The sequence below is a fragment of the Vanellus vanellus genome (assembly GCF_965231255.1).
Source record: "Vanellus vanellus genome assembly, chromosome: 6".
Classification (NCBI taxonomy): domain Eukaryota; kingdom Metazoa; phylum Chordata; class Aves; order Charadriiformes; family Charadriidae; genus Vanellus; species Vanellus vanellus.
Genome location: NC_138911.1, coordinates 19,015,141 through 19,039,107, shown reverse-complemented (window position 1 = coordinate 19,039,107; position 23,967 = coordinate 19,015,141). Strand labels below are relative to the sequence as shown.

At 41.6% G+C, this 23,967-nt stretch overlaps 1 protein-coding gene across 1 annotated transcript in view; it reads left to right on the top strand.

Annotated features, from left to right (window-relative positions):
- Window positions 1-16,429, top strand: part of LOC309673319 (mucin-2-like) — a gene marked incomplete at both ends in the record, with an annotated part of 52,627 nt that extends 36,198 nt beyond the window's left edge. Inside the window, 15 exons of the mRNA XM_082485062.1 lie at window positions 4,302-4,476; window positions 4,657-4,907; window positions 6,796-6,979; window positions 7,391-7,589; window positions 8,489-8,667; window positions 8,884-8,953; window positions 9,265-9,365; window positions 10,494-10,525; window positions 11,344-11,442; window positions 12,910-13,032; window positions 13,144-13,242; window positions 13,986-14,114; window positions 14,911-14,962; window positions 15,580-15,688; window positions 16,207-16,429. Coding sequence (XP_082341188.1) covers window positions 4,302-4,476; window positions 4,657-4,907; window positions 6,796-6,979; window positions 7,391-7,589; window positions 8,489-8,667; window positions 8,884-8,953; window positions 9,265-9,365; window positions 10,494-10,525; window positions 11,344-11,442; window positions 12,910-13,032; window positions 13,144-13,242; window positions 13,986-14,114; window positions 14,911-14,962; window positions 15,580-15,688; window positions 16,207-16,429 — 2,025 coding nt within the window. The remainder of the gene's footprint in view (window positions 1-4,301; window positions 4,477-4,656; window positions 4,908-6,795; window positions 6,980-7,390; window positions 7,590-8,488; window positions 8,668-8,883; window positions 8,954-9,264; window positions 9,366-10,493; window positions 10,526-11,343; window positions 11,443-12,909; window positions 13,033-13,143; window positions 13,243-13,985; window positions 14,115-14,910; window positions 14,963-15,579; window positions 15,689-16,206) is intronic.
- Between the last annotated feature and the right edge of the window lie 7,538 nt (window positions 16,430-23,967).

Sequence of the window (23,967 nt, the reverse complement as noted above, 5' to 3'; positions counted from 1 at the left end):
GTTCGACGTCGACTTCCCCTCCTCGGGGCCCAGCCAGGGAGACTTCGAAACCTACCAGCACATCCGGGCCGCCGGGAAGGACGTCTGCCAACATCCAAAGGAGATCGAGTGCCGGGCCGAGGACTACCCCGAGGTCGCCATCCAGCAGGTCGGACAGGTCGTGCAGTGCGACGTCCACTTTGGACTGGTGTGCAAGAACGAAGACCAGACGGGCAAATTCAAGATGTGCCTCAACTACAAGATCCGCGTCCTCTGCTGCACCCCCAACTACAACTGCCCTCCCACCCCAACCTTGCCCATCGCCAGCCCCACCACCATGCCCATACACAGATCAACCACCACTACCCCAGCCTCCACCTCCGTCACGACCGCCACCTCCACCATGCAGCCCGGCTCCTCAGAAACCACAACGCAAACCTACACCACCACCAGCCTCACGCCGACTCCTTCCACATCCTACCCCACCGTGACCTCCACCACCACCCGGTACACTACCCCCTGTGAACCCGAACTGTGCTCCTGGAGCGAATGGTTCGACGTCGACTTCCCCTCCTCGGGGCCCAGCCAGGGAGACTTCGAAACCTACCAGCACATCCGGGCCGCCGGGAAGGACGTCTGCCAACATCCAAAGGAGATCGAGTGCCGGGCCGAGGACTACCCCGAGGTCGCCATCCAGCAGGTCGGACAGGTCGTGCAGTGCGACGTCCACTTTGGACTGGTGTGCAAGAACGAAGACCAGACGGGCAAATTCAAGATGTGCCTCAACTACAAGATCCGCGTCCTCTGCTGCACCCCCAACTACAACTGCCCTCCCACCCCAACCTTGCCCATCGCCAGCCCCACCACCATGCCCATACACAGATCAACCACCACTACCCCAGCCTCCACCTCCGTCACGACCGCCACCTCCACCACGCAGCCCGGCTCCTCAGAAACCACAACGCAAACCTACACCACCACCAGCCTCACGCCGCCTCCTTCCACATCCTACCCCACCGTGACCTCCACCACCACCCGGTACACTACCCCCTGTGAACCCGAACTGTGCTCCTGGAGCGAATGGTTCGACGTCGACTTCCCCTCCTCGGGGCCCAGCCAGGGAGACTTCGAAACCTACCAGCACATCCGGGCCGCCGGGAAGGACGTCTGCCAACATCCAAAGGAGATCGAGTGCCGGGCCGAGGACTACCCCGAGGTCGCCATCCAGCAGGTCGGACAGGTCGTGCAGTGCGACGTCCACTTTGGACTGGTGTGCAAGAACGAAGACCAGACGGGCAAATTCAAGATGTGCCTCAACTACAAGATCCGCGTCCTCTGCTGCACCCCCAACTACAACTGCCCTCCCACCCCAACCTTGCCCATCGCCAGCCCCACCACCATGCCCATACACAGATCAACCACCACTACCCCAGCCTCCACCTCCGTCACGACCGCCACCTCCACCACGCAGCCCGGCTCCTCAGAAACCACAACGCAAACCTACACCACCACCAGCCTCACGCCGACTCCTTCCACATCCTACCCCACCGTGACCTCCACCACCACCCGGTACACTACCCCCTGTGAACCCGAACTGTGCTCCTGGAGCGAATGGTTCGACGTCGACTTCCCCTCCTCGGGGCCCAGCCAGGGAGACTTCGAAACCTACCAGCACATCCGGGCCGCCGGGAAGGACGTCTGCCAACATCCAAAGGAGATCGAGTGCCGGGCCGAGGACTACCCCGAGGTCGCCATCCAGCAGGTCGGACAGGTCGTGCAGTGCGACGTCCACTTTGGACTGGTGTGCAAGAACGAAGACCAGACGGGCAAATTCAAGATGTGCCTCAACTACAAGATCCGCGTCCTCTGCTGCACCCCCAACTTCAACTGCCCTCCCACCCCAACCTTGCCCACCGCCAGCCCCACCACCATGCCCATACACAGATCAACCACCACTACCCCAGCCTCCACCTCCGTCACGACCGCCACCTCCACCACGCAGCCCGGCTCCTCAGAAACCACAACGCAAACCTACACCACCACCAGCCTCACGCCAACTCCTTCCACATCCTACCCCACCGTGACCTCCACCACCACCCGGTACACTACCCCCTGTGAACCCGAACTGTGCTCCTGGAGCGAATGGTTCGACGTCGACTTCCCCTCCTCGGGGCCCAGCCAGGGAGACTTCGAAACCTACCAGCACATCCGGGCCGCCGGGAAGGACGTCTGCCAACATCCAAAGGAGATCGAGTGCCGGGCCGAGGACTACCCCGAGGTCGCCATCCAGCAGGTCGGACAGGTCGTGCAGTGCGACGTCCACTTTGGACTGGTGTGCAAGAACGAAGACCAGACGGGCAAATTCAAGATGTGCCTCAACTACAAGATCCGCGTCCTCTGCTGCACCCCCAACTACAACTGCCCTCCCACCCCAACCTTGCCCATCGCCAGCCCCACCACCATGCCCTTACACAGATCAACCACCACCACCCCAGCCTCCACCTCCGTCACGACCGCCACCTCCACCACGCAGCCCAGCTCCTCAGAAACCACAACGCAAACCTACACCACCACCAGCCCCACGCCGACTCCTTCCACATCCTACCCCACCGTGACCTCCACCACCACCCGGTACACTACCCCCTGTGAACCCGAACTGTGCTCCTGGAGCGAATGGTTCGACGTCGACTTCCCCTCCTCGGGGCCCAGCCAGGGAGACTTCGAAACCTACCAGCACATCCGGGCCGCCGGGAAGGACGTCTGCCAACATCCAAAGGAGATCGAGTGCCGGGCCGAGGACTACCCCGAGGTCGCCATCCAGCAGGTCGGACAGGTCGTGCAGTGCGACGTCCACTTTGGACTGGTGTGCAAGAACGAAGACCAGACGGGCAAATTCAAGATGTGCCTCAACTACAAGATCCGCGTCCTCTGCTGCACCCCCAACTACAACTGCCCTCCCACCCCAACCTTGCCCACCGCCAGCCCCACCACCATTACCACCACATTTGTACCTTCTTCTCCCACTGTCTCAACACCCTGCTTCTGTAAAATTGGGGATGCTATATTTTCACCTGGTTAGTTTACCTTTTTGTCGTATTCTAGCAGTCTTACATCTTTCCTAGTTTTTTTTTTATTGTAGTTCAATTTTTTCTTTCAAATTTTATAGTACCTTATTTGAGTATATTTTTTTGGTATCTTACTCTTTTTTCATTTTTGTTTTTGTTTTTTTTTCTTCAGGTGATTTGATTTACAGCAGAATGGATAGTGATGGATGTAGATTTTACGCCATTTGTAGTCCAATATGTACAGTTGAACGACACACCGTATATTGCAACGTTACTACTCCTCTACCCACTAGTTCTCCTGAATGGTCTACCATAACAACATCAGTTCCTCTGCCTACCACTTCTAGAGTTCCTTTTCATGGTTGCGTTTCTCCTACTTACCCTCCCCTACTGGTATGCAGTTTCTGTGTTATGTTATGATTAATAACATCAATGTTATATTGACACCAGAAAGAAAGAATTTGCAGTCTTTAAAGCTTATATGTGTAGATTGCCAGAATAAGCATTTCTAATGATGGGCAATATATGTCATAAAATTCATATTTGCCTTCTTTATATTTTTTTTTCTTACTGAGATAGCAAGCTACAATCATTTTTATAATTACTTTGATGCTATGAAAACCCTTTCTGATCCATTGCATTGCATAACTAAGAAACTTTCTTACTGACATAATAGAGGATTTTTTCTTGTGCATTTTGGTTTTTCTCTAAACAGAAAAATTTAAGTTATTATGCAGGCTTTTATCTATTTCCGTTCTTCTGCCCTGTTACCTCTGCTTCTCTACACATTTTTTTTTATAGTGATTGTCTGTGCTGATAGTGAAGTACAGTATACATAGCTAGTATAAAGGACATCACTTCCCTTAACCTAAGAACAATCTCCCCAAACCTCAGAAGAGATCCTCAGTCAGAAGAAACAGCTGAAATTAAGCTTCCCACCTCCCTTTTTTTGCATTAAAAAGTGGGTTGTGTAGAATATTGGCAACCTTGTACTATCAGTGAAGTTTTTAATTTCAGTCTTTGCTTCAGACTTGGAAAACAAAACAGTTTCTGATCCTCCATATCGTGGTCAGAATTATGAATAACTCTGGCCAACATTGTAAATCATTAGTATCACAATTGAAGAGAAGTAGCACATATTAATTTCCTTTCCAACAGCAGCATTTCTGGAAACAATATAACATTAAACCAAAAATACGCGTAAAGTTCATATCTGTTTGCAAATTCCCGTGACATCAATTTTTGTTTATTTTGCAGATTGGACAAAAATACAAATTATCCAACTGTACAGAAATCATCTGTAAGGGAGACAACAAGGTAGAAGTAATTCCAACGCACTGCCCACCTGTAAAGGAAATTACCTGTGCAAACAAGTATCCGCCAATACTGGTACCTGATGAAAACGGCTGCTGTTACCGATATGAGTGCCAATGTAAGTACCAGTAGATTAAGGAATAAAGTTTTTTGAAAGAAGAAAATCTTTTTACAGATTATATGTGCCTTTTGTTTTCTTAGGGTTGCTCTATAAATTGTATAAATTCCCTTCAGTTTCTAAATTATTTCTTCTACATTAATTTTCATGTTTGTCTTCTAAATATTTTCTCTCTACCAGGTGTATGCAGTGGATGGGGTGATCCTCATTATATTACTTTTGATGGAATCTACTATACTTTCCTTGAAAACTGCACTTACGTCCTGGTGAAACAGATTGTACCTAAATATGACAACTTCCGTGTTTACATTGACAATTATTACTGTGATGCAAAAGATGGACTTTCCTGCCCTAAATCCATTCTTATTTTCTACAAATCTGCAGAAGTGGTGCTGACCCGTGAACTCATGAATGGTGTCATGACCAATGTGGTAAAATACACATTTTTTATTTCTCTATTTTCACAAAAAATAAATAAGGTCCATAGGTCTTACTGATTCTCATTTGAATTACAGTCTGTTAGAATATCATGTCACAGAGGTGATGAGGGCAGAGGGTATCATTAGGATAAAAAAAAAGACTACACCAGTTTCTAAGAACAAAATGTCAGAAACAGCTTAGAACTATGAATATATTATGTCCGTGTATATGTATACATAGATGACACTTGGAAACAGAGTAATACAGCAGATAGAGACAGAAGACAGAACTAATGCTTACATTGGTGCTTCATTCATGTTTCATTGTGCCATTCACTTATGTAAAGAAAGACATTATGAAGAAACATGAATGTAAATCACAAGCATGATTCTTCTCTCATGGCAAAGATGGGTATGTATCCCTTATCAGCTGGATGACTAGTCACTGCTTCCTCTGCATAGGGAACCTTTGGCACCAGAGCCGTGACATGCTTCCCCTTCCAGTTCCCTGCTGGGAAGAGACATATAGCTGAAGAAGAGGGGTGACTGGGAGCGTCACTTCACCTTTGTGATCCTAAACTAGTGCTGGCAAGCCAGTGAAAACAAAAAGTCAGTCCCACTGTAATACTGGGGAATTTATTAGTTCATTAGAGAACACAAAGAGGTAGGAGGAGAAGTTTGTCTCAATATGCACTCTCCCCCTACAAAGCCATGACAAGTTCTCCTTACCTACAGTCAGAAAGGCATACTGAAACAATTAGTCCAGTGAAAGAAATCACTGTGAAGCAAAACAGTAACTGACAGTTTTAACTCTTACTTTGTCCCAATTCAATGAGAAGAAAGTTGCAGAATAATTCCTGACAAAAAGTTACTAAACAAGTATGTCCACCTTCATTAGCTCACATAAGATACAGGCTGCAAATGGAACAGCTTAGATTAACAAATAAATATGTCTGCTACATAAAACTGGCACCAGGGACATTTGACTTCATTTTGAATTCAGAGAAATCTTCCAACGCCAAACAACATGTAGTATAGGGACAGTGTGATTTTGTGGCAAAGTTATCACATAATAATGGCAGGAATATTTCTGGAGTTAAAGAAAACTACCACTCATTTTCACATGAAAAATATTTACAGTAAACAAAATTATGAGGGTTACAAAGAAAATACTTGGATTTAAAATGCTGTGCATTAGAACACAATCTTCACAAACACGGTACATAGAGGCCACTTGGATTACTATCACATTAGAGCAATATAGCAATACAAGCTGAGATATTAATACACATATATGCTGTTATTGCAATGCCAACAGGCATTGGATGTGATGCAGATTCTGAAGCATCAATCTGGAGCTCCAGATAGAGATTCTGGGATCGTGTGCAGAGAAAGGCAATGAAGCTGGTTGAGGGGTCTAGAGCACAGTTCTTATGAGGAGTGGCTGAGGGAACTCCGGTTGTTTAGTCTGCAGAAAAGGAGGCTCAGGGGAGACCTTATCACTCTCTACAACTATCTGAAAGGAGGTTGTAGCGAAGTGGGGGTTGGGCTCTTCTCCCAAGTAACAAGCAATAGGACAAGAGGAAATTTCTTCACTGAAAGCGTTATCAACATTGGAACAGGCTGCTCAGGGAAGTGGTGGAATGCCATCCCTGGAGGTATTTGAAAGACAGGTGGATGCAGTGCTTATGGACATGATTTAGTCATGGTTTTGGCAGTGTTAGGCTAATGGTTGGACTCGATGATCTTAAAGGTCCTTCCAACCTAGACAATTCTATGATTCTATGCACAACAATATGGAGTTATGCATGATTATGAAGATTATAAAATACATTATTAAAAACAATCAGGCAGAAGCAGTGCTTATTCTAAAGTTGTGTCTTTTTAACTCCACACTCAGATGTACTTCAACAAAAAGATTGTCAAACCAGGCTTCAAAAAAGATGGCATTTTCTTCTCCACACTTGGCATCAACATGATTGTTGAAATACCAGAGATTGGTGCAACCATCACCTTTAGTGGGCTGATTTTCTCCGTGAAACTCCCATACAGCAAATTTGGCAACAACACCGAAGGACAGTGTGGTAAGACAGACGCACTAATTGGAGGTGGGACTCTTTCCCCACCCTACCATGGTTATTCTCACCCACTCTTGCTATGCAGTCTCATGATTGAGAGTAATTTTTAAACAGCAGTGAAATGGAAATGAAAACAGTACTTCTCTTCAACTTCTGCAGGATCAATATTCCTTCAGGATCTGCTCAATATTTCAGCAACCTGTCTTTTTTTTTTTCCTTTGGGGCTGGGGTTTTAGGTTTGTGTGATTTTCCCTAACCTAAATTAAATTTCATGTAACTGTAAAGAAAGCACTCCCTATGAAGCAAGGCATCTTATATATTTCATGAGCACATCATATTTAAATGTGATATCAGCACAATCATGTACTGTGCATCTCTGATGGGGTTTATGAGACTTACACAGCTTGTCTCTTCCAGGAACATGTACCAATAACGTATTAGATGAATGCCGCTTACCAAGTGGTAAGATCATTTCTTCATGTCCCCAAATGGCTCATCACTGGATTGTTGATAACAATGAGTCATGCCATGGAGTACCAGTAAAACCAGTTGTAACAACACCTCCACCAAAGCCTCACTGTGAAACGCCTCAACTCTGCAAGCTTATCTGGAGCGAGTAAGAAAAAAGCCTGAATGAATTAACTCTTTCTAGATAAAACTGTCTTAGTATCTTACAAGAAGAGTAAAAACTACAACCCTAGTGTGTGATAATAGCTAAAAATGTCAGCTTAATGGCAGAATACATACAGTAAAAGGCCTTTGCAAAAGAAATCGGTCTTATTTAATGACTTGCATGCCAAAGATAACTGAGCAAGGAGATGTTAAGTCAGAAAATCAGGGACACAACAAGCACTAAAATCCATACTCGCTGGGTTGCAACCACACAGATTTATGTTATATTTCTCCCTCCTTACCTTCCAGAGTATTCTCACCTACTTTTAATTACACTATTAAGTAAAGACTGAACTCTAAATTCGAAGCGGGCCTTCGGTACATACCATAAGAACCTTCATTCTTTGTACATTTTGTGTAAAACATGGAGCTCCAAAAGCACAAAGGCTTGTTTTCTGCAGTAATTCCTATACTTATGTGAGCTCTGACAAAATCTTTTTTCAGCTGGGTCACTTACAAAGGCCCTCTTACACGTGCTTGCTGTAGTGTCTAATAAGTTATTAGCTATTGCATGTGCAGTTTTTCTATGTCTCAGCTACTTTTATCATCCCTTTTTCCTCAATCTGATGCAGTTGCCTTTTTCATGAAATTTCTGGTGTCAGACTGATGAAAAGTTGTGTACACGTACAGAAACAACTCTTCAGAGGGAAAAAAAAAAGGAGCTTCAAATTTCCCAACCGTTTCTTTCCTGAATCTATCTACCAGATTATTATTATCTTAGGGTTTTGTTTCTCATAATACATTCCTTTCTGAAGCAGAGTCACGTGCCATTAACTGGGAAGTGCTGTATTTTATATAATGACTTGTTAACACAAAAGGGCTTTGTTTTTTTTCTGTCTGCAGGATTTTTGCAGAATGCCATGCCGTGATACCACCAGAACCATTTTTCAAAGGCTGTGTTTTTGATGGATGTCGCATAGCTGATGAATCCATGCAGTGCTCCAGTTTGGAGATATATGCTACAGAGTGTGCTTCTAGAGGTGTCTGCATTGACTGGAGAGGAAACACCAACAATACATGCTGTAAGTACTGCAGAACTCAACAAATGTGTGTGAGAAATTGCAGTAATTAGTGCTTTATCCCGTAAACACATCTTACATCTAACACTCGACTACTGTCTAAAAAAACACAGCAACATTACAGAAGCTGCAGATGAAGAAGGCAAAGCTGTAGTCACTTTTGCTGCAAAAATGCATCTGCTGTCATTTTTTGATCTTTTTTCTTCTTTTTCCCTACAGCATACAACTGTGCAGCAAACATGGTATACAAGCCATGTGGGCCCATTAATCCTGCTACCTGTGACCCAAGGTATGGAAAGATAAAAAACCCCACCCCAAAACAACTGTTTATAGGTTTCTTTTTTTTCTATTTTTACCTGTCTACTTTCCTTAGAAAACGGAGTAACTTTGTAATGGAGTATCTTGAGAATTTGAATAATTTATTCAAGATTTATAAATATCAATCAGCTCTATGAATACGCATTTCCTGTTGCACTTCAGAAAACAGAAATTCTTTTGTCTCCCTTGTACCTGACATGACAACCTTCTACATATGCTGCTCTTTCTCCTGCTTCACTGCAAAAACGTTATACTCAAATACATACATTCTTCCCGCTCTAGCTTTGTTGAGCTTCCTGGCTACGGAGTAACTGAAGGATGTTTCTGTCCTGAAGGAAAGACGCTCATGCGTGAAGACAGCAACATCTGTGTCTCTGAATGCTGTAAGTAACCTGTAGCTAGTTTGGGGAGTAAATAGGTATCAGGATTGAGAGTCATAGAATCATAGAATGGTTTAGGTTGCAAAGGACCTTGAAGATCATTGAGTTCCAACCCCCCTGCCATAGGCAGGGACACCTCCCACTAGACCATGTTGCCCAAGGCCACGTCCAGCCTGGCCTTGAACACCTCCAGGGATGGGGCCTCAGCAACTTCTCTGGGCAACCTGTTCCAGTGCCTTACCACCCTTAAAGTGAAAAACTTCTTCCTAATGTTTAATCTGAACCTGCCCTCTTCCATATTAAAGCCATTCCCCCTCGTCCTATCACTACATGCCCTAGTAAAAAGTCCTTCCCCAGCTCTCCTGGAGGCCCCCTTTAGGTACTGGAAAGCCACAATAAGGTGTCCCTGGAGCCTTCTCTTCTCCAGGCTGAACAGCCCCAACTCTCTCAGCCTGTTCTCATAGGAGAGGTGCTCTAGCCCTCGGATCATCCTCATGGCCCTCCTCTGGACATGCTCCAGCAGGTCCACGTCCTTCTTATGTTGGGGGCTCCAGAGCTGGATGCAGTACTCTGGGTGGGGTCTCACGAGAGTGGAGTAGAGGGGCAGAATCACCTCTCTTGACCTGCTGGCCACACTTCTGATGCAGCCAAGGATATGGCTGGCCTTCTGGGCTGTGATCGCACATATCTTATCTTTGTTTCAAGCCAGGTTAACTCTCTCAGCCTCTCCTTATAGGAGAGGAGCTCCAGCCCTCAGATCATCCTCGTGGCTGTAAGGGGGCCAGGGGGCACATGTCAGTCACGGGGGCCCCCCTGACGTGCCAGTCAGGGGGCACGTGTTCTGCTGCCATCTTCTGCACAGTCACGTCACAGGCAAATCAGCCTCTTTAAGTTCCCCATCTAAAAATCAAATAATAATCAGTATTACCTTTTTTCCATCTTCCTTATATGAGACTTACCAAGATGGCAGAATTCTACATTTCTGAAGAACTGGACTGCATATTCATTTTCTTGGTAGTTTTATCTTCACCGTATTTCTATTTGAAACTGAACAAATTTGCTCCTTTATGTCAATTTTCAGCCGTGTAAATCCTAAATCTCCATTCTGCTTTTTTTTTTTTTCCTTTCCAGCTTGTAGGGAACCAAATGGAGTACCCAGATTGGTGAGTATCACAATGTGGTTTATTAAGCACAGACAAGTGAAGCTAGAGGATATTTAGTGTTTCATAAAAGCAAAGTTTTGCTGAGATTGAAGGAGACTTGTTTTTTTCAAATGTTCATTCCCCTTTAGTTTTAAAAATAATTATGAGTGCCAGAGCAGAAACCACATCACTCCCAAGAAATTTAACAGTAAATAGTGGGATATTCTTTCAATAGTCATCACCTCACATACTGGGGGGGGGGGAGAAAAAAAAAAGAGACAAAGAGAAAAAAAGAGATAAAAAGAGATAGATGTAGTAGTGGAACTTTGAGTGGAACTTTAGCATATGTTCTTAATTTCCACAAATTTGGCTTGCTAAAGTTATTAGAGATGGGTAACAGAATTTACCTATTGCTGATAAAGTTGATAGTCTGCATTCTTAGTTCCTCAGCTGCATACAAATTATAGAAATTTCTCTCTGTAACCCAATGTGCAAATGAGTATGGTATATTTCCTATTCAAAAATGCATGCAATGCTCAATCACTTCTCCTTTAGACCTCTTGTATCCCTCATACTAACATTACTAATAAATAGAAATTGATAGCTGTGTGAACATGCTCAGACCCTTCGGTGGCCTCCAGTATCTTCCCCTAATTAGCTTCAGTTCGAGAGTTTCTTATAAAATCTAGAAATACTAGAAATAGAAAAAGACTAATGTAATCAGGTATCACTGTATCCATGTCAGCTAGAATGATTTTGGTTTGAGTAGAGAGAATAATTTTAGTTTGAATTTATATATAATTTTTTCTTACTTTATTTTCTTTTTCTTTTTTATATAGCCAGGAGAAAAATGGACAAGAGATTGCCAGGAATGTGTCTGTGACAAAAATACTCTTAAAGTGCACTGTAAAAAACACGAATGTTCTCTGACACAGCAAGTATTTTGTGATGAACCAGGTTACATGCCTGTTCAGATACAGATACCAGAAGATCCATGCTGTACCAGGACTGAGTGCTGTAAGTACTGCCTTGGTTCTTTATCATGGGTAATAGACAGTATTTTTTAGGGGAACTACAGGAATAATTACACATTTTTTAATACTTTGCATTGATTTCATAATGCTTTTCTCCCTCATCCCACTTCTTTAGACCTTCTTGCAGAGCATTTACTAGATACCTGAAGAGGAAAAAGTTAGATTAAAATATTTTACATAGTCAGACACAGAAAAGTAAATGGAAGTCTCCTATAATTTAACATTGAAAAATTTTAATGCTTCCAACACCTGAAACAATATTTAAAAACTATTCAAAGCATTTTCTGTTTCAAAGACCAGTATAAAAAATTAACTTAAAAAATAAAAAAGTCTTGAACATTTAAAAATTGCTCAAGAAAGTTCCTGAACCTCTGGAGTCATCAGATTTCCCAGTTGGTACAAATTTCTCTTTGGAAGTATCTCTTTCCATCACTCACCACTCTATTCTTCTCAGACAATGCTTTGTTTTACAAAGGTTATGGAAAAGCCCATGCACTTTAAACACAGTTGGGCAAATATACTGAATTAGTCATTAAACTAGCTTGTGTAAACAGCACCATATTTGCCCCACGGGAAAACTTCTGAAGTTCACACAAAACAAAATTACTTTCATTTAAAAATTCTGAGTTCATTATTTTCTGCATTCTCTTACATTAAACAGACTGCAATACTAGCCTCTGCCCTAAGGTCACACCCCAGTGCTTAGAAGGACAGGAAGTAGTCACAATAATACAGCCTGGAAAATGCTGTCCTACCTTTGAATGCAGTAAGTACTATGCACCTTCTTCATATGTTATTCACAGCTATATTTTTCTAAGTTTATGAATAGAAAAACCTTAAAAGAGAAAGATGCAAATTATCTGTGTTATCATATTGCGCCAACAAAGCAGCAGTTTTTTCACATACTTCTGCTTCTTAAAACTTACACCTCTACGATGTAATTTTTCTTCCTTCTTTATAGGACATGGCTGTGTAGTCAATGAAACCTACTATGCAGTAAGTACACAGAGTAACTCACTATAAAAATAGACCTTCACATAAGTTCACAATGCAATGTTTTTGAGACTCCTATCATGGACCATATTTAGCAGAAAGGCCTGAGATAAAACATTATTGATTATTTAATTGAGGTCAGCATATCAACACCTTCCCTCCAAGCAAAAGCATTTTCTGCTCTTCTTTCTGCGTTAGTAGAATTTAATTCCAAAATGGATATTACCAGCAACAGAAACTCTGCTTAAATAAGACAACCAAAATTGTATTTAATAGTTTAGCCCATACATAGTTGGGCTTTGTATTGTCTGTGATGTACATACACAAAGTAACTTGGTTTTACTGACTAATAACTACTTTTCTCCTGACTTCCCCCAGCCTGGCGCTGTCATTCCATCAGGCCCTTGTGAAGAATGCACCTGCTCTGAATCCTCTTACTCAAGCCCTCGCCACGCTACTGTCAAGTGCAAGCCTGTTATCTGTGACACATATTGCCCAGTGGTGAGTGCTATTTTGCTGTCAGTAATTCCTACCCCACTCAGCTCAAATATCCACCAGTTAAGGTCAGTGTTCTGACTCAACATCATTTCCTCTTTTTTTCTTTCAAAACAGGGTTACAAGTATACAAAGAAACCTGGACAGTGCTGCGGCACATGCAAGGCAGTGGCTTGTATCATGACTATGGGAGACAACATTACACACCCGCTCCAAGTAACTATGCCTGGTTTAGTTCATTTTTGGTGAACTCTGCTAGTCTTTTCGCTCTTTCCTCTCCTTGTCTTTGTCACATTTATTTGCTGCGCCTTTTCTCATATTAGACAAATGCTTATTTAGACAGGGAATGGACTGTCTCACACAGCTTGAACAGTACCTTGAGCCATGAAACTCCAGTTCTAACTAAGACTTCTGGAAGCAACTGTGATACTGAACAATGGCTTTCAGAATTCAACATAGAAAAATACATAGGTGAAACCAGTGGGCCCTTATTTGCCTTCAGCTCTGAAAACATAGCGCCCATTTTGCTCGAAGGACAATTTTATCTGTGGAGGCAGTTTTCTGCTCCAAACAGCCCATCTCAAGTTAGCTGAGAGCTTCAGGACAAGATGAGCCAGTGAAGCTAGCAGAAATTCTGCCATGTATGTGAATGGACCCACCCATAAATTCTGATGACAAAACCATTGAAACACACATTAGTCTTTCCAAATGAGTCCACATACTTATCCTATTCACACAAAAAGCATATCCATATCCAGATAAGAATACAGCCTCTTCACTTGGTTAATGAAAAAGACTTAGAGCAGTATGATAATACGACAAGTAACTATCAGCCGAAATTCAAGGAAATTGTTCGGAGTAATCAAACTGCAGTAGGCATTAATGATAGGACACTGGGGGGTGGAGTTTCTTTTTTATGTAAGAAGATTTTTACTTACTTTAATTTTAACTGCTTTCAGGTTGGAGAATTCTGGAACCCGCCTGGTGATAACTGCACAACTTACACATGTGAAAAACATGATGACCAGTTCATTCAAGTCATCTTACAGAAAAGCTGTCCTCCCTTTAATCCTGATGACTGTGAGCCAGTAAGTAGTCTCCTATCAGTTCTCATGTTTGAAAGGGTTGCAGAGGCTAACACCACTAACAGAAGGATCATGGTGTCCAAGGAAAATACCTAGCAGGAGCATCACAGAGGGCGTAGCTCTCATTTCACCCTCTCTGAATCTGGTCTACATCAAATTTCATTTCAGAAAAGCAATTCAAAGTTAAAATGGGTGATATATCAATCCTCACTGAGAACTGGGCACTAGAGAAAAGGGGACAGCATAATGTTTTGTACTCTTAAAAGTGTCAGGTGACCTAGAAGCAAGAATCTTATTGAAAAATAATAAGATTTTTATTCCTAAATTATTTAAGATTATAAATTCTTTTTTAGAATTCACTTATTGAGAGCAAAGCTGAAGGAAAATAAGCTATTTCAGTTCACAACATCATTCAACTTAATACAGCTCAGGGTAGATTAGAACCCGCCCCACACATCCGGGAAGTTATTTATTTCATTAATTGTGTAACCCTGTCTGACATAATCCTTCACCACTACTGACTTTGGTCACTTAAAATATCCCACGTGTGCTACAAGCTTTACTTCTGAAATTTTACTGCTGAACTCTGATGACAGTAAGGCAGTTCCAGTCCCCCTCAATGTCAGCTTTCAAAGAACTCTTATTAGTATTGAAATGAAGTAGTTATGTGCCCTTGCTTGAAACTAAATTCAATACAAAGAACTTTCTGGTGCCAGAGAAACTTAGGAAGCAGGGACACTCTTTGCTTTAGTATGCAGATATGAAACCTGAGTTATCTTTTTCTGTTTTCCCACACAAGGGTGACATCAAGCTGTCTGATGATGGCTGCTGTAAAGAGTGCCAAAGAAAGAGTAAGTAATGATAATTTTGTTAAGAGAAAGTAATGATAATATGTGCCTTATTAGGTATATTAGTTCATCTTGCACTGTAGATGCATAGACAGAAGAGGTGAACAAATGAAGTTTGGGACCACTACCTCACATTGGGGTGAGAAAGGAAACAGGTGGAAAAAGAAAGCAACAGAACATTTACAGCATGCACTTTAGGGCCTTGGAAAACATGGATATGGTGAACCTTCCCATCCCCTACTGTTAAATGTTATCTTTTTTGTGGGAGGGAGAGGACTATGACTATTCTCCAACTTCCATAGATACATTCCTCTTTAAGGAAGAAAGTGAAGCTAACCCTGGGAGGTGGGTGTGCACTGAGCCACAGTACTGCTCTTTATTTCTGCATCCTGCACCAAAGTTGCATAAGCAAAAGGGAATTTTTCATTTATTGATAACACAAGCAGCAAGAGTCAGCATTTGGCCTTTAACAATTAAAAGAGAAATGTACTGCGACCTAATTTCCTGAAATCAACTCCGTCCGTCTCAGTTTTCCACTACAAGCTGTCTATGACACACAAATATCTATTTATATGCATGTGTATTTTAACCTATTTTCCCTTGGTTTGTGACAACCTCAGGAATGTGCATGAAGCACAATACTACTGCTGTCATCAAATATCATGGATGTGTATCTCCTGCACCTGTTGAGATGACATACTGTGAAGGCAGCTGTGATGCATACTCACGGTAAGTGGTACAAAAGAAAATTTATGTAACACTAGTTACATAAAGCAAATCACAAGTGATTTTCTAACACGTCCAACACCTACCCAGTCATCACCTGTTTCCATTCTGACAACCGGAATTTTTAACAGACATGGTGTTGTACTAGCTTAATTACAAGACTTATAATGTTTTAACAGCCTGTTCAGTGTCATAGTGAATAGACTCAAGTTTTAACTTCGCCCATGTAAAAGTGAGGTTATTTGTTTCTCACTATTCTCCCATTTTGGACTGGCTGTGATATGTGATCTGGATTAATTAATTAACTACTTCTTCTGTGCCTTAAAGAAGAGCTAGATCCATCCATTTTTACAATGAGGAGCAACTTAAATTCCACCACAATACTGTAAGAATGGTAATATGGAGCAATAGTCCTACATACAATCACACAGCTTCTGGTTGTATTTAGTAATGGGTGGGAGGGGCAGTGGTATTTCTCACATAATTTCTTCATCTTTCTCTTCTGTTTGTTTTGCAATCAGATATTCTCCAGAGGCAAACACGATGGAACATAAATGCTCATGTTGTCAGGAAATCAAGACCAGCCAAAGAAAGGTGACTCTGACGTGCAGTGATGGAACCTACCTTGATCACTCATACACCTACGTGGAGAAATGCAGCTGTGTGACAGCTGAGTGCATTCCCCAAGTTAGCACTCAACAGGCAACAAAAACCTCTCAGGAACAAGCGAATGTCAAAAATTAGAACTAGAGAGAAGTTGTCAAACAAGGGTTGAACATAAGACTAAAAAAAAAAACTTTGAAAAAATACAGAAGTGTCAAAAGCAGCTAAAATTTTTGATAAACAGATGATATTTTCTGCAAACAAACTCAATATGTCTGTCTACATTATTTCAATCTTCATTACCAATATATCTCCCATTGTTTTTCATGTCTTTTCTTTTACACCTTGAGAGGTACAGCATAAGGTCATTTTGACATCCCTGTTTGTTTGTCTTCTCAGAAGTATTCTACCATAAGACTGAGAGCTGGATTTACACTTGCACAAAATCTATTATGAGAACAACATTCTTTTCTGGTTTGAAGATTGCCTGTAGCGGCATAATATAGACGCTTGGCAATATCTAATATTTCCATTGATGTAGACTGACCTTTTTTATAACATTTTTATTCCAATTCATTGAGAGTAATCAAAAGCTAAAGTCCAGAAAACAAACAAGCAAAACCCAAGGGAAACTGTACCTCTCTGTTTCTTTATATTTCTTTTTGCATTAAGGAAAACTTAGACTCCAGAAAGCCATACCTTCTCAAAACTATAAACTTCAATATTTTGAACAATTTATGATGGGCATATTTCCCTATATATTCTTGTGTAAAGAAACCCTATCATGAGAAGCTGCTGCACACTACTCTTTGTTTACATAACACCATCAGCATAGTAACTGTATGAATATATGGATTTTTTGTTGTTTGTGGTTAACTGTTTACAGAAGAAGTATATATATATATATATATATTTTGCCAATAGGGGCATATGAAGGATTTTTGTAAACAAAATATAATAATAATAATAATAAATAATAATAATATATGTAAATTCTTTCCTAGAAAGCTTTTAAAAGTTGAACCATTGCTATTTATTTTGTTTTTGGAAAACTGATTTATTGGGTCATTTCTTTCAGAATTAATGTTATCCCATTTCTCAGTCTTAGTCATGTTATCTGGGTGTGGTATATTTCCTCCTTCTATTTTGTTTTGGAATATTGTTTTATTTTTGTTCCTTATGAAAAGAAGTAATGATGATTAATAAATCTTAAGCATTTTACAGAGTGTCTCCTTTGACTTTTCACTGAATCCCTCACATGAGAGTTGCTGGCCCTGTAAAATATTTGCTTCTCATCCTACTACAATAATTTTTCAATAGCTCCAGGTCAAATGTCAATCTAGACTGTGGTACCTAACCCCCTATAGAGCTTTGATACTGCTTTGAATGAAAGGCACTCACAAGCAAATACTGAAATTGTTCCAAGCACATCACTTCAGACCTTCCAGTAAGCAAGCACTTCTTTGACTCTACATTTTATAGCTCTGAAAGTTCTTTACCTGACAGACAGAAACTACCCAAAGTATTCCAGACCAGTTTAACACATATTTTAGAGCCCACTGCAACGTACATAAATATCAAACCTGAAATTGCACTGTTGCAAATCTACAAGTTTTGACAGGTTACTATGCAGTTTTAGTTTACGCTATACTTTGAACCAGCCACCACAGATCTGACTGTAGAATGTATAACACCAAGCAACGTGTTTTACACAATTTACAAATGACCGCTCTAGGATCAGTAGGGGAACAGTAAAAAATTAAAGGTGATGACCTTTCTCCTAGCCTACAGTTTGGACAGCTCAGCAGAGGGAATAACAGGGTGTCATGGTCTGAGGTAAAACAGAACTGATTTTCTGTTCAGTAATGTTACTTTTCAGCTAAGCTTCTTCTAACTAATTGAACTCTCTGAAATTAACAGCATATTTTTAAGACTGTAGTCCACTCCCAGAGTGATAAAACCTGATTGTTTATAATCTATGCAAAGGAATGGTATGCAGAGAGGCTCTTGCTTATATTTATTGCTGTAACAACCAAGGTCAGCTAATTCTGTTATTTGCCCTGTTGGAGGGTTGGAAGCAGAAAAGTATAGAGGGTTTGCACCTGCAGAGAGGAACAGACAGGACAGGTGACCCAAAACTGACCAACAGAGTATTCCACCCCATCTGCATCACGCTCAGTGTAGAAGCTGAGGGATCAAAGGGTCAGCTCTTTTTCTTCAATGGCCAGCATCCAAGGAGGACTCTGTTCGTCTGCCTTTGATCCCAATCCATGCATTCCGGAATCCAGACCTCGAATCCAGTTCCCATCCATCACTGAGTCCAGTCTAGGACTTTCCCCATGCCTGCCGGTGATGTGACCGTCATCCTGGGAGTTCAATGCAGTTTTGTATTTATTGTATATATTTCAATATTTTTTTTATTATTTTATTTATATTTTCATTAAATTAGTTTAGTTTCTTTTTTAAACTCATAAGTCTCTTTCTCTCTCTCCCTCCTCTCCTTGGAGACAGAGGTGGGGGAGAGCATCTGTCGTTCGTTTCAGTGGCCAGTCCAGCACAAACCACTCTGAAACAACATAAGCTTTCTGCAGGTGCTCTGCAGCAGCTTAGGCTGCTTTCTCACCCAGTCTTTAGGCTCTTCTTCTTCTCCATGAGACCCCAGGTGGCATACTGCTCTGTTCCCTCCTTTCCACCTAACCCACTAGGCTTCCCAGTGCAGAACTACTACTGAATGCATGACCAGTCCAGTGAGTGACAGATTCTCCGGCCTTCCCAGGCAAGCTAGGAAATTATTATTCTCCCACTCATTCTGCAGAAGGGAAAAGAGATTGTCTACAATATAAAATCAATTATTATGCACTCCTTTGGTCCGCAACAGCTCGTCTTCCACAGTTAACCCACTGAAATAACAGATTCCCTGCATGTTGCTTCAAGATGATTAGCTGTTTTTCCATGCAAAGCCTGTATCTCACCATCCCAGCAGCTACCCTCTTCCCTGGAAAACTCTGTGTGTATTAAGTCTATGCCACCAGCCACTTCATACAACTCACCGAAAGAGGAAAAACTAATATGATGAGGAATACGGGAAAGAGAGACACGTACTATGTGGCACATGGGAAGACTGAGAGGTGATAATGACAGGGACAGCAGAGACCAAAACAAACCTAGAGTTTGGTGGCATAAGAAGAAAAAAAAAAACAAGAAAGAGAAACAAAGGAATGGACAGACTTTGGTCCTGGCATGGGGAGACAAGGAGGCAAGGAAACAAGGAAGGGAAACATAAGCCAAGGCAAACCATGGAGGTGTACAGAACCTGTGGCTGAGGATGTACCTTAGAGAAGTAAGGTTCCGTATCACAGATACAGTCCTAGTGCTGGGAAAGAGCAAATGGAAACTCTCAGTTCAAGAGAAGAACAGGGGACAACATACTTCGGGCATGAAAGAGCAAGTGGAAGGACTTTCAGGGACTCCCTGACATGTGACAGGGTAAGTAAAAAACAGAGAGCTGCAGTGGATGTAGTAGACCAGCCTTACACGCTTCCTAAATTTTCCTTTACATAGGACTATCTTTGCTCTGATTTATTGCTGACACAGACTGGGCAATAGCTCCACAGTAAACCTTTCTGAAAACTGGGATGAATGAGATCAGTTATACCTCTCAAAAATAAATGCCCAATTTTTTAAACCATAGATTGTCCTGGTTCCAGCAGGGATAGGGTTAATTTTCCCAAGGATCTGGCCTGGGACACAGGTCTTCCATACCACGGGAGCCATGCCCAGTCTATAGAGGGGAGCTGGCCGGGGGAGGGAGCAGGAAGTCATGGCTTGGAGCAGGCTGGGTCTTCCCTGGTCTGGTCGGTCAGTGGTGGTACTGGAATCGCATTTGTACATTCTTTTACCGGTGTTATTGTTGTTGGTTTTGGCTTTCCTTTGCTGTTCTGTTAAACTGTCTTTATCTCAACCCATGAGTTTTGCCTTTTTCCTTTCTCCTGCACTGCTGGGGGGGGTTGAGCGAGCGGCCATGTGGTTCTTTGTTGCCGGCTGAGGCCAAAACCACGACATAGATAAATAATAAAGTCAATAAACAATCAGGTGGAAGAAGGCGATTGGCTTGGTAGCTCTTTATTGACACAGGTCAGAATACTGTGCAGGTCACTGAACTATACTAGCCTAGGTAATTAATGTCTATTATACCAGCGCTAACGCTAGAGGGCTCTAGGGTCACAGTTTACAAGCCCGTATGAAAAAGTTTTCTGTCAAAAGAGTGTCTTTTCGAGGCGCTGCGAAGTGAGCCACATAACTGTTGCCTTACATTTAAATCATTAAGATGAAGTTTGCTCTTAACTTACTCTTGAATCTACAGGCATTCCATTCCACATAACATAGCAGGACTTGTTTATACATCACAATTTTTTTCCCTCTTTCTTACCGGACCATCTTCGGAACACAAGTAAATTGCAGCAGAGAAATCATTCACTTAGGACAGAACCTACTCCAGCTGTACAAAAAACATTCAAAGGTTTGAGGTCTAATTTCAATATTGCCTGTCAGCAGTTCTTCCTTGGGCATTCATACGCTTGCTCCCCACTCAGGACTCCTGTTACATAGCCTAACTACTGCATTACCAGCTTATTTTTTCTCCCTTTCCACACAGCATTTTAAAACTCTGCAGTGTCAATAACAAATCACTAATAATAAGTTTTCAACTATGTTTTGTAATTATCAATAAAATATAAAATAGAACCTGAAATTATATGCCTATTCAGAATTACTGCCTAGGAGTCCACTTCAAGTATTTAGTTTGATTGTTAAATCACGACAGCCAGCTTTTAAGCCACATCTTGTTCTGAAAACAGCTATGGGAAGACAGGATTTTTTATGGCACAACCCAGGAGCAGTGCTGATAAAAGACAACTCAATAATGGAAACCACACTTGATAATAGCAAACCCCAACTCAAAGAAGGGAACTTTCTTCCTCTTCAATAGGTTTTGTTCTATCATTGTAAAAAAGCAGCTCTGTTACAACCAGCCAAATTAAAGCAGAGTTTCATAACAGAACAGGAGACTAGTTCTATTTGAGCATTATTAATGTAATAATAAAACAATTAAAAATGCACAGAAAGTACATTTTTGCAAATGATGCAGTGCTCATGACTGTCACATTTTCTTTTGGTCCTTACTGTTTCAAAAATTGTCTCCCTTCTTGAGTCTCACATTTCTTTCAGAATTCATTATAACGCTTATTTATAACTACAATTTGGTTATAAGGAACCAGCAAATGTTTGCACTGTTACAATAATTGTTCTTACTAACAATTATTCATGTAGCTAAAATCTTTTAAATAGACAGAAACTTACTCTGTCTGCTAACTACTCTCCTGCTGTTACAGCCACACATGCAAACAAAATCCCACTTTGCCTCCCTCTGTTTTAAGGAAACAAAGGCTGTCCAGGCAGTCAAAAATAAGTTAGATATGAGCAATTATAGACATCTTACGCACTGAGTCTCACAAAATGCTGTAGAGAACTGCATGAGTCTAGAAGCCAATCCTGAATCTAAATCATTGCTTCTGCACTTGCACCAGTCTAACCGCAAGGATATTCCCATGGCTATTACTGGTTTTCACTGACTTCAAAACAATAAATGCTAGAAATATTTGAGGGGAGCCTGATTCCAAGGCAAATTTGTAACTGGCCTACATTTTGGAGAATATCAGATGTGGACTCTGCATCTGTTCCCTCGCTTAGCAAGGAGCCAGTCAAAACCTCTCATTCCAATTAGCTGATCTCTAGGGAGGTTTGGGGCCGAAACTGAGCTTTATTGTATTGCTCAATGTCACTCCTACTGAGGCACATGACTGCCAACTGCAGCACAGGCACAATACAAGAATTGGCAGACAAAATACGACAGCAGGTGATATATAATCTGCAGAAAAGGCATAATAAACACCATCATGGAATGACCTCCTGCGACAGCAGAACTAACTTTGTTATTCACATTCGTTGGTGTATCTCTGTATTCTGGAGAATAAGATTATTCTACCTGATGGAATTGTATCACTTGATCTGCTATTAATGCTTTCATACTTTAAGACCTCATTCTAATGGAAATTCAGGTCCATTATTCAGATAATCTCCTATTTTACAGGAAATAAGCATTATAATTGCACTAAATTTGTGTTGGCTGAAGATAATGCAAAACAATACTGAATCACATACCTCATGGCAAGGTGCAGTTGCATAGCATTCATAATAAAGAAGTTGTCACATTTTGTCTAATAGAGACATGAAAAAAAACTTCACCTTTAGCCAGAAAGCTATGGGATCAATATAATCCATCCCTCAGTAATCCTAGACTGGATTTGAATGACCGGTATTTCAACAAACAGTCTTTCAATATCAATTCAGATTCCATCAGAAGTAATTTTTCAACCTAAACCATTCTCAGATTTCCAATATACTCTGGGCTTTTATAAAAGAAAAGAAAAACATGTTTGTTAATCACTGTGAATGTATATTACATTGTTATAGATTCTATATTTATGTGTGTGTGTGTGTGTGTAAAGACCAGCAAAGGTATATAAAGGACAAATTCATCAACAATCCTACCTACTAGTTACCTTTCATCTTTAGTCTGAAATGGTTAACACCAGACACTTCACACACACAACCTGTTAATTCAGAACAATTCCAACCAGAAATAACAGAGTAGCCTGTTTCAACCTAGCAAACTGAAGGTCCTGAAGAAAAGGCATCTCTGAAGCAAACTTTCCAGCAGAATACAAACATTTAGCAGAAAAAGTCACAAAATCTAGCTTTCTACATAAACAAAGAACATCCCCTTACTATGTTAGCTTATCATTGATTGATTAGATCTGCTCCTAAATTCTTTCCTGAAGAATTCCTCTATGTTACTGGCTTTGTGAGAGGAACAGTGGGCTTGAGGAAAAAGGAGAAATGCCACCAAAAAGCATATGAAATTCAGTCAGCCACCAGACTACACAGATTCACATGTGCCTTTCCACCAGTGCAAGAACTCACCCATGAAAGGAGGTCCTTCCATAGCAGTGGATGACCAAGGCCTCAGTTGTATCTGTGTAAAACCAGCACAGTCACTGCTGAATCACACCCTGGAAAAGAGAGGAGACTTCTGTGGGATCACCAAAAACGCCAGGTAGCAGATGGAACACAATAAAAAAGCGCACCTCATGGGAATGTTTGATTTACAGGTTGCCTTTATATGTCAAATGCAGACATTTATTTGTGCAAAATTCTGGGTCAAACCTATGTTTATACTTAAACTCCTGCAAGTGCTCCTGTGACACAACTGCAATATAAAATTCATTTAAATCATCAGCCTCTTATTTGGCACAAGGAAGACTTCAGCTAATTAAAAGACTATACAACCTACTCTGATCCACCTTCTCAGCTCTCCAGGTTCAGTGTACATTGCAGGGACAGGCCGAAGAATAGCTCAAGTCTGCTCAACTCATATGAACCTCAAAAAGATCATGAGGTCTTCTGCCTCAGTATCAAAGAAGCCTTTTTGGGCTCCCAAAGCAGAAACTCACACAAAATAGCAATCCTAAGCCACAAGGCCATCAAAGCTAGCCCGCGCTCCAAGAGACGCAGAAAAACCTGTCAGCATTACACTGATGTAACTACAGTGGACATGATAT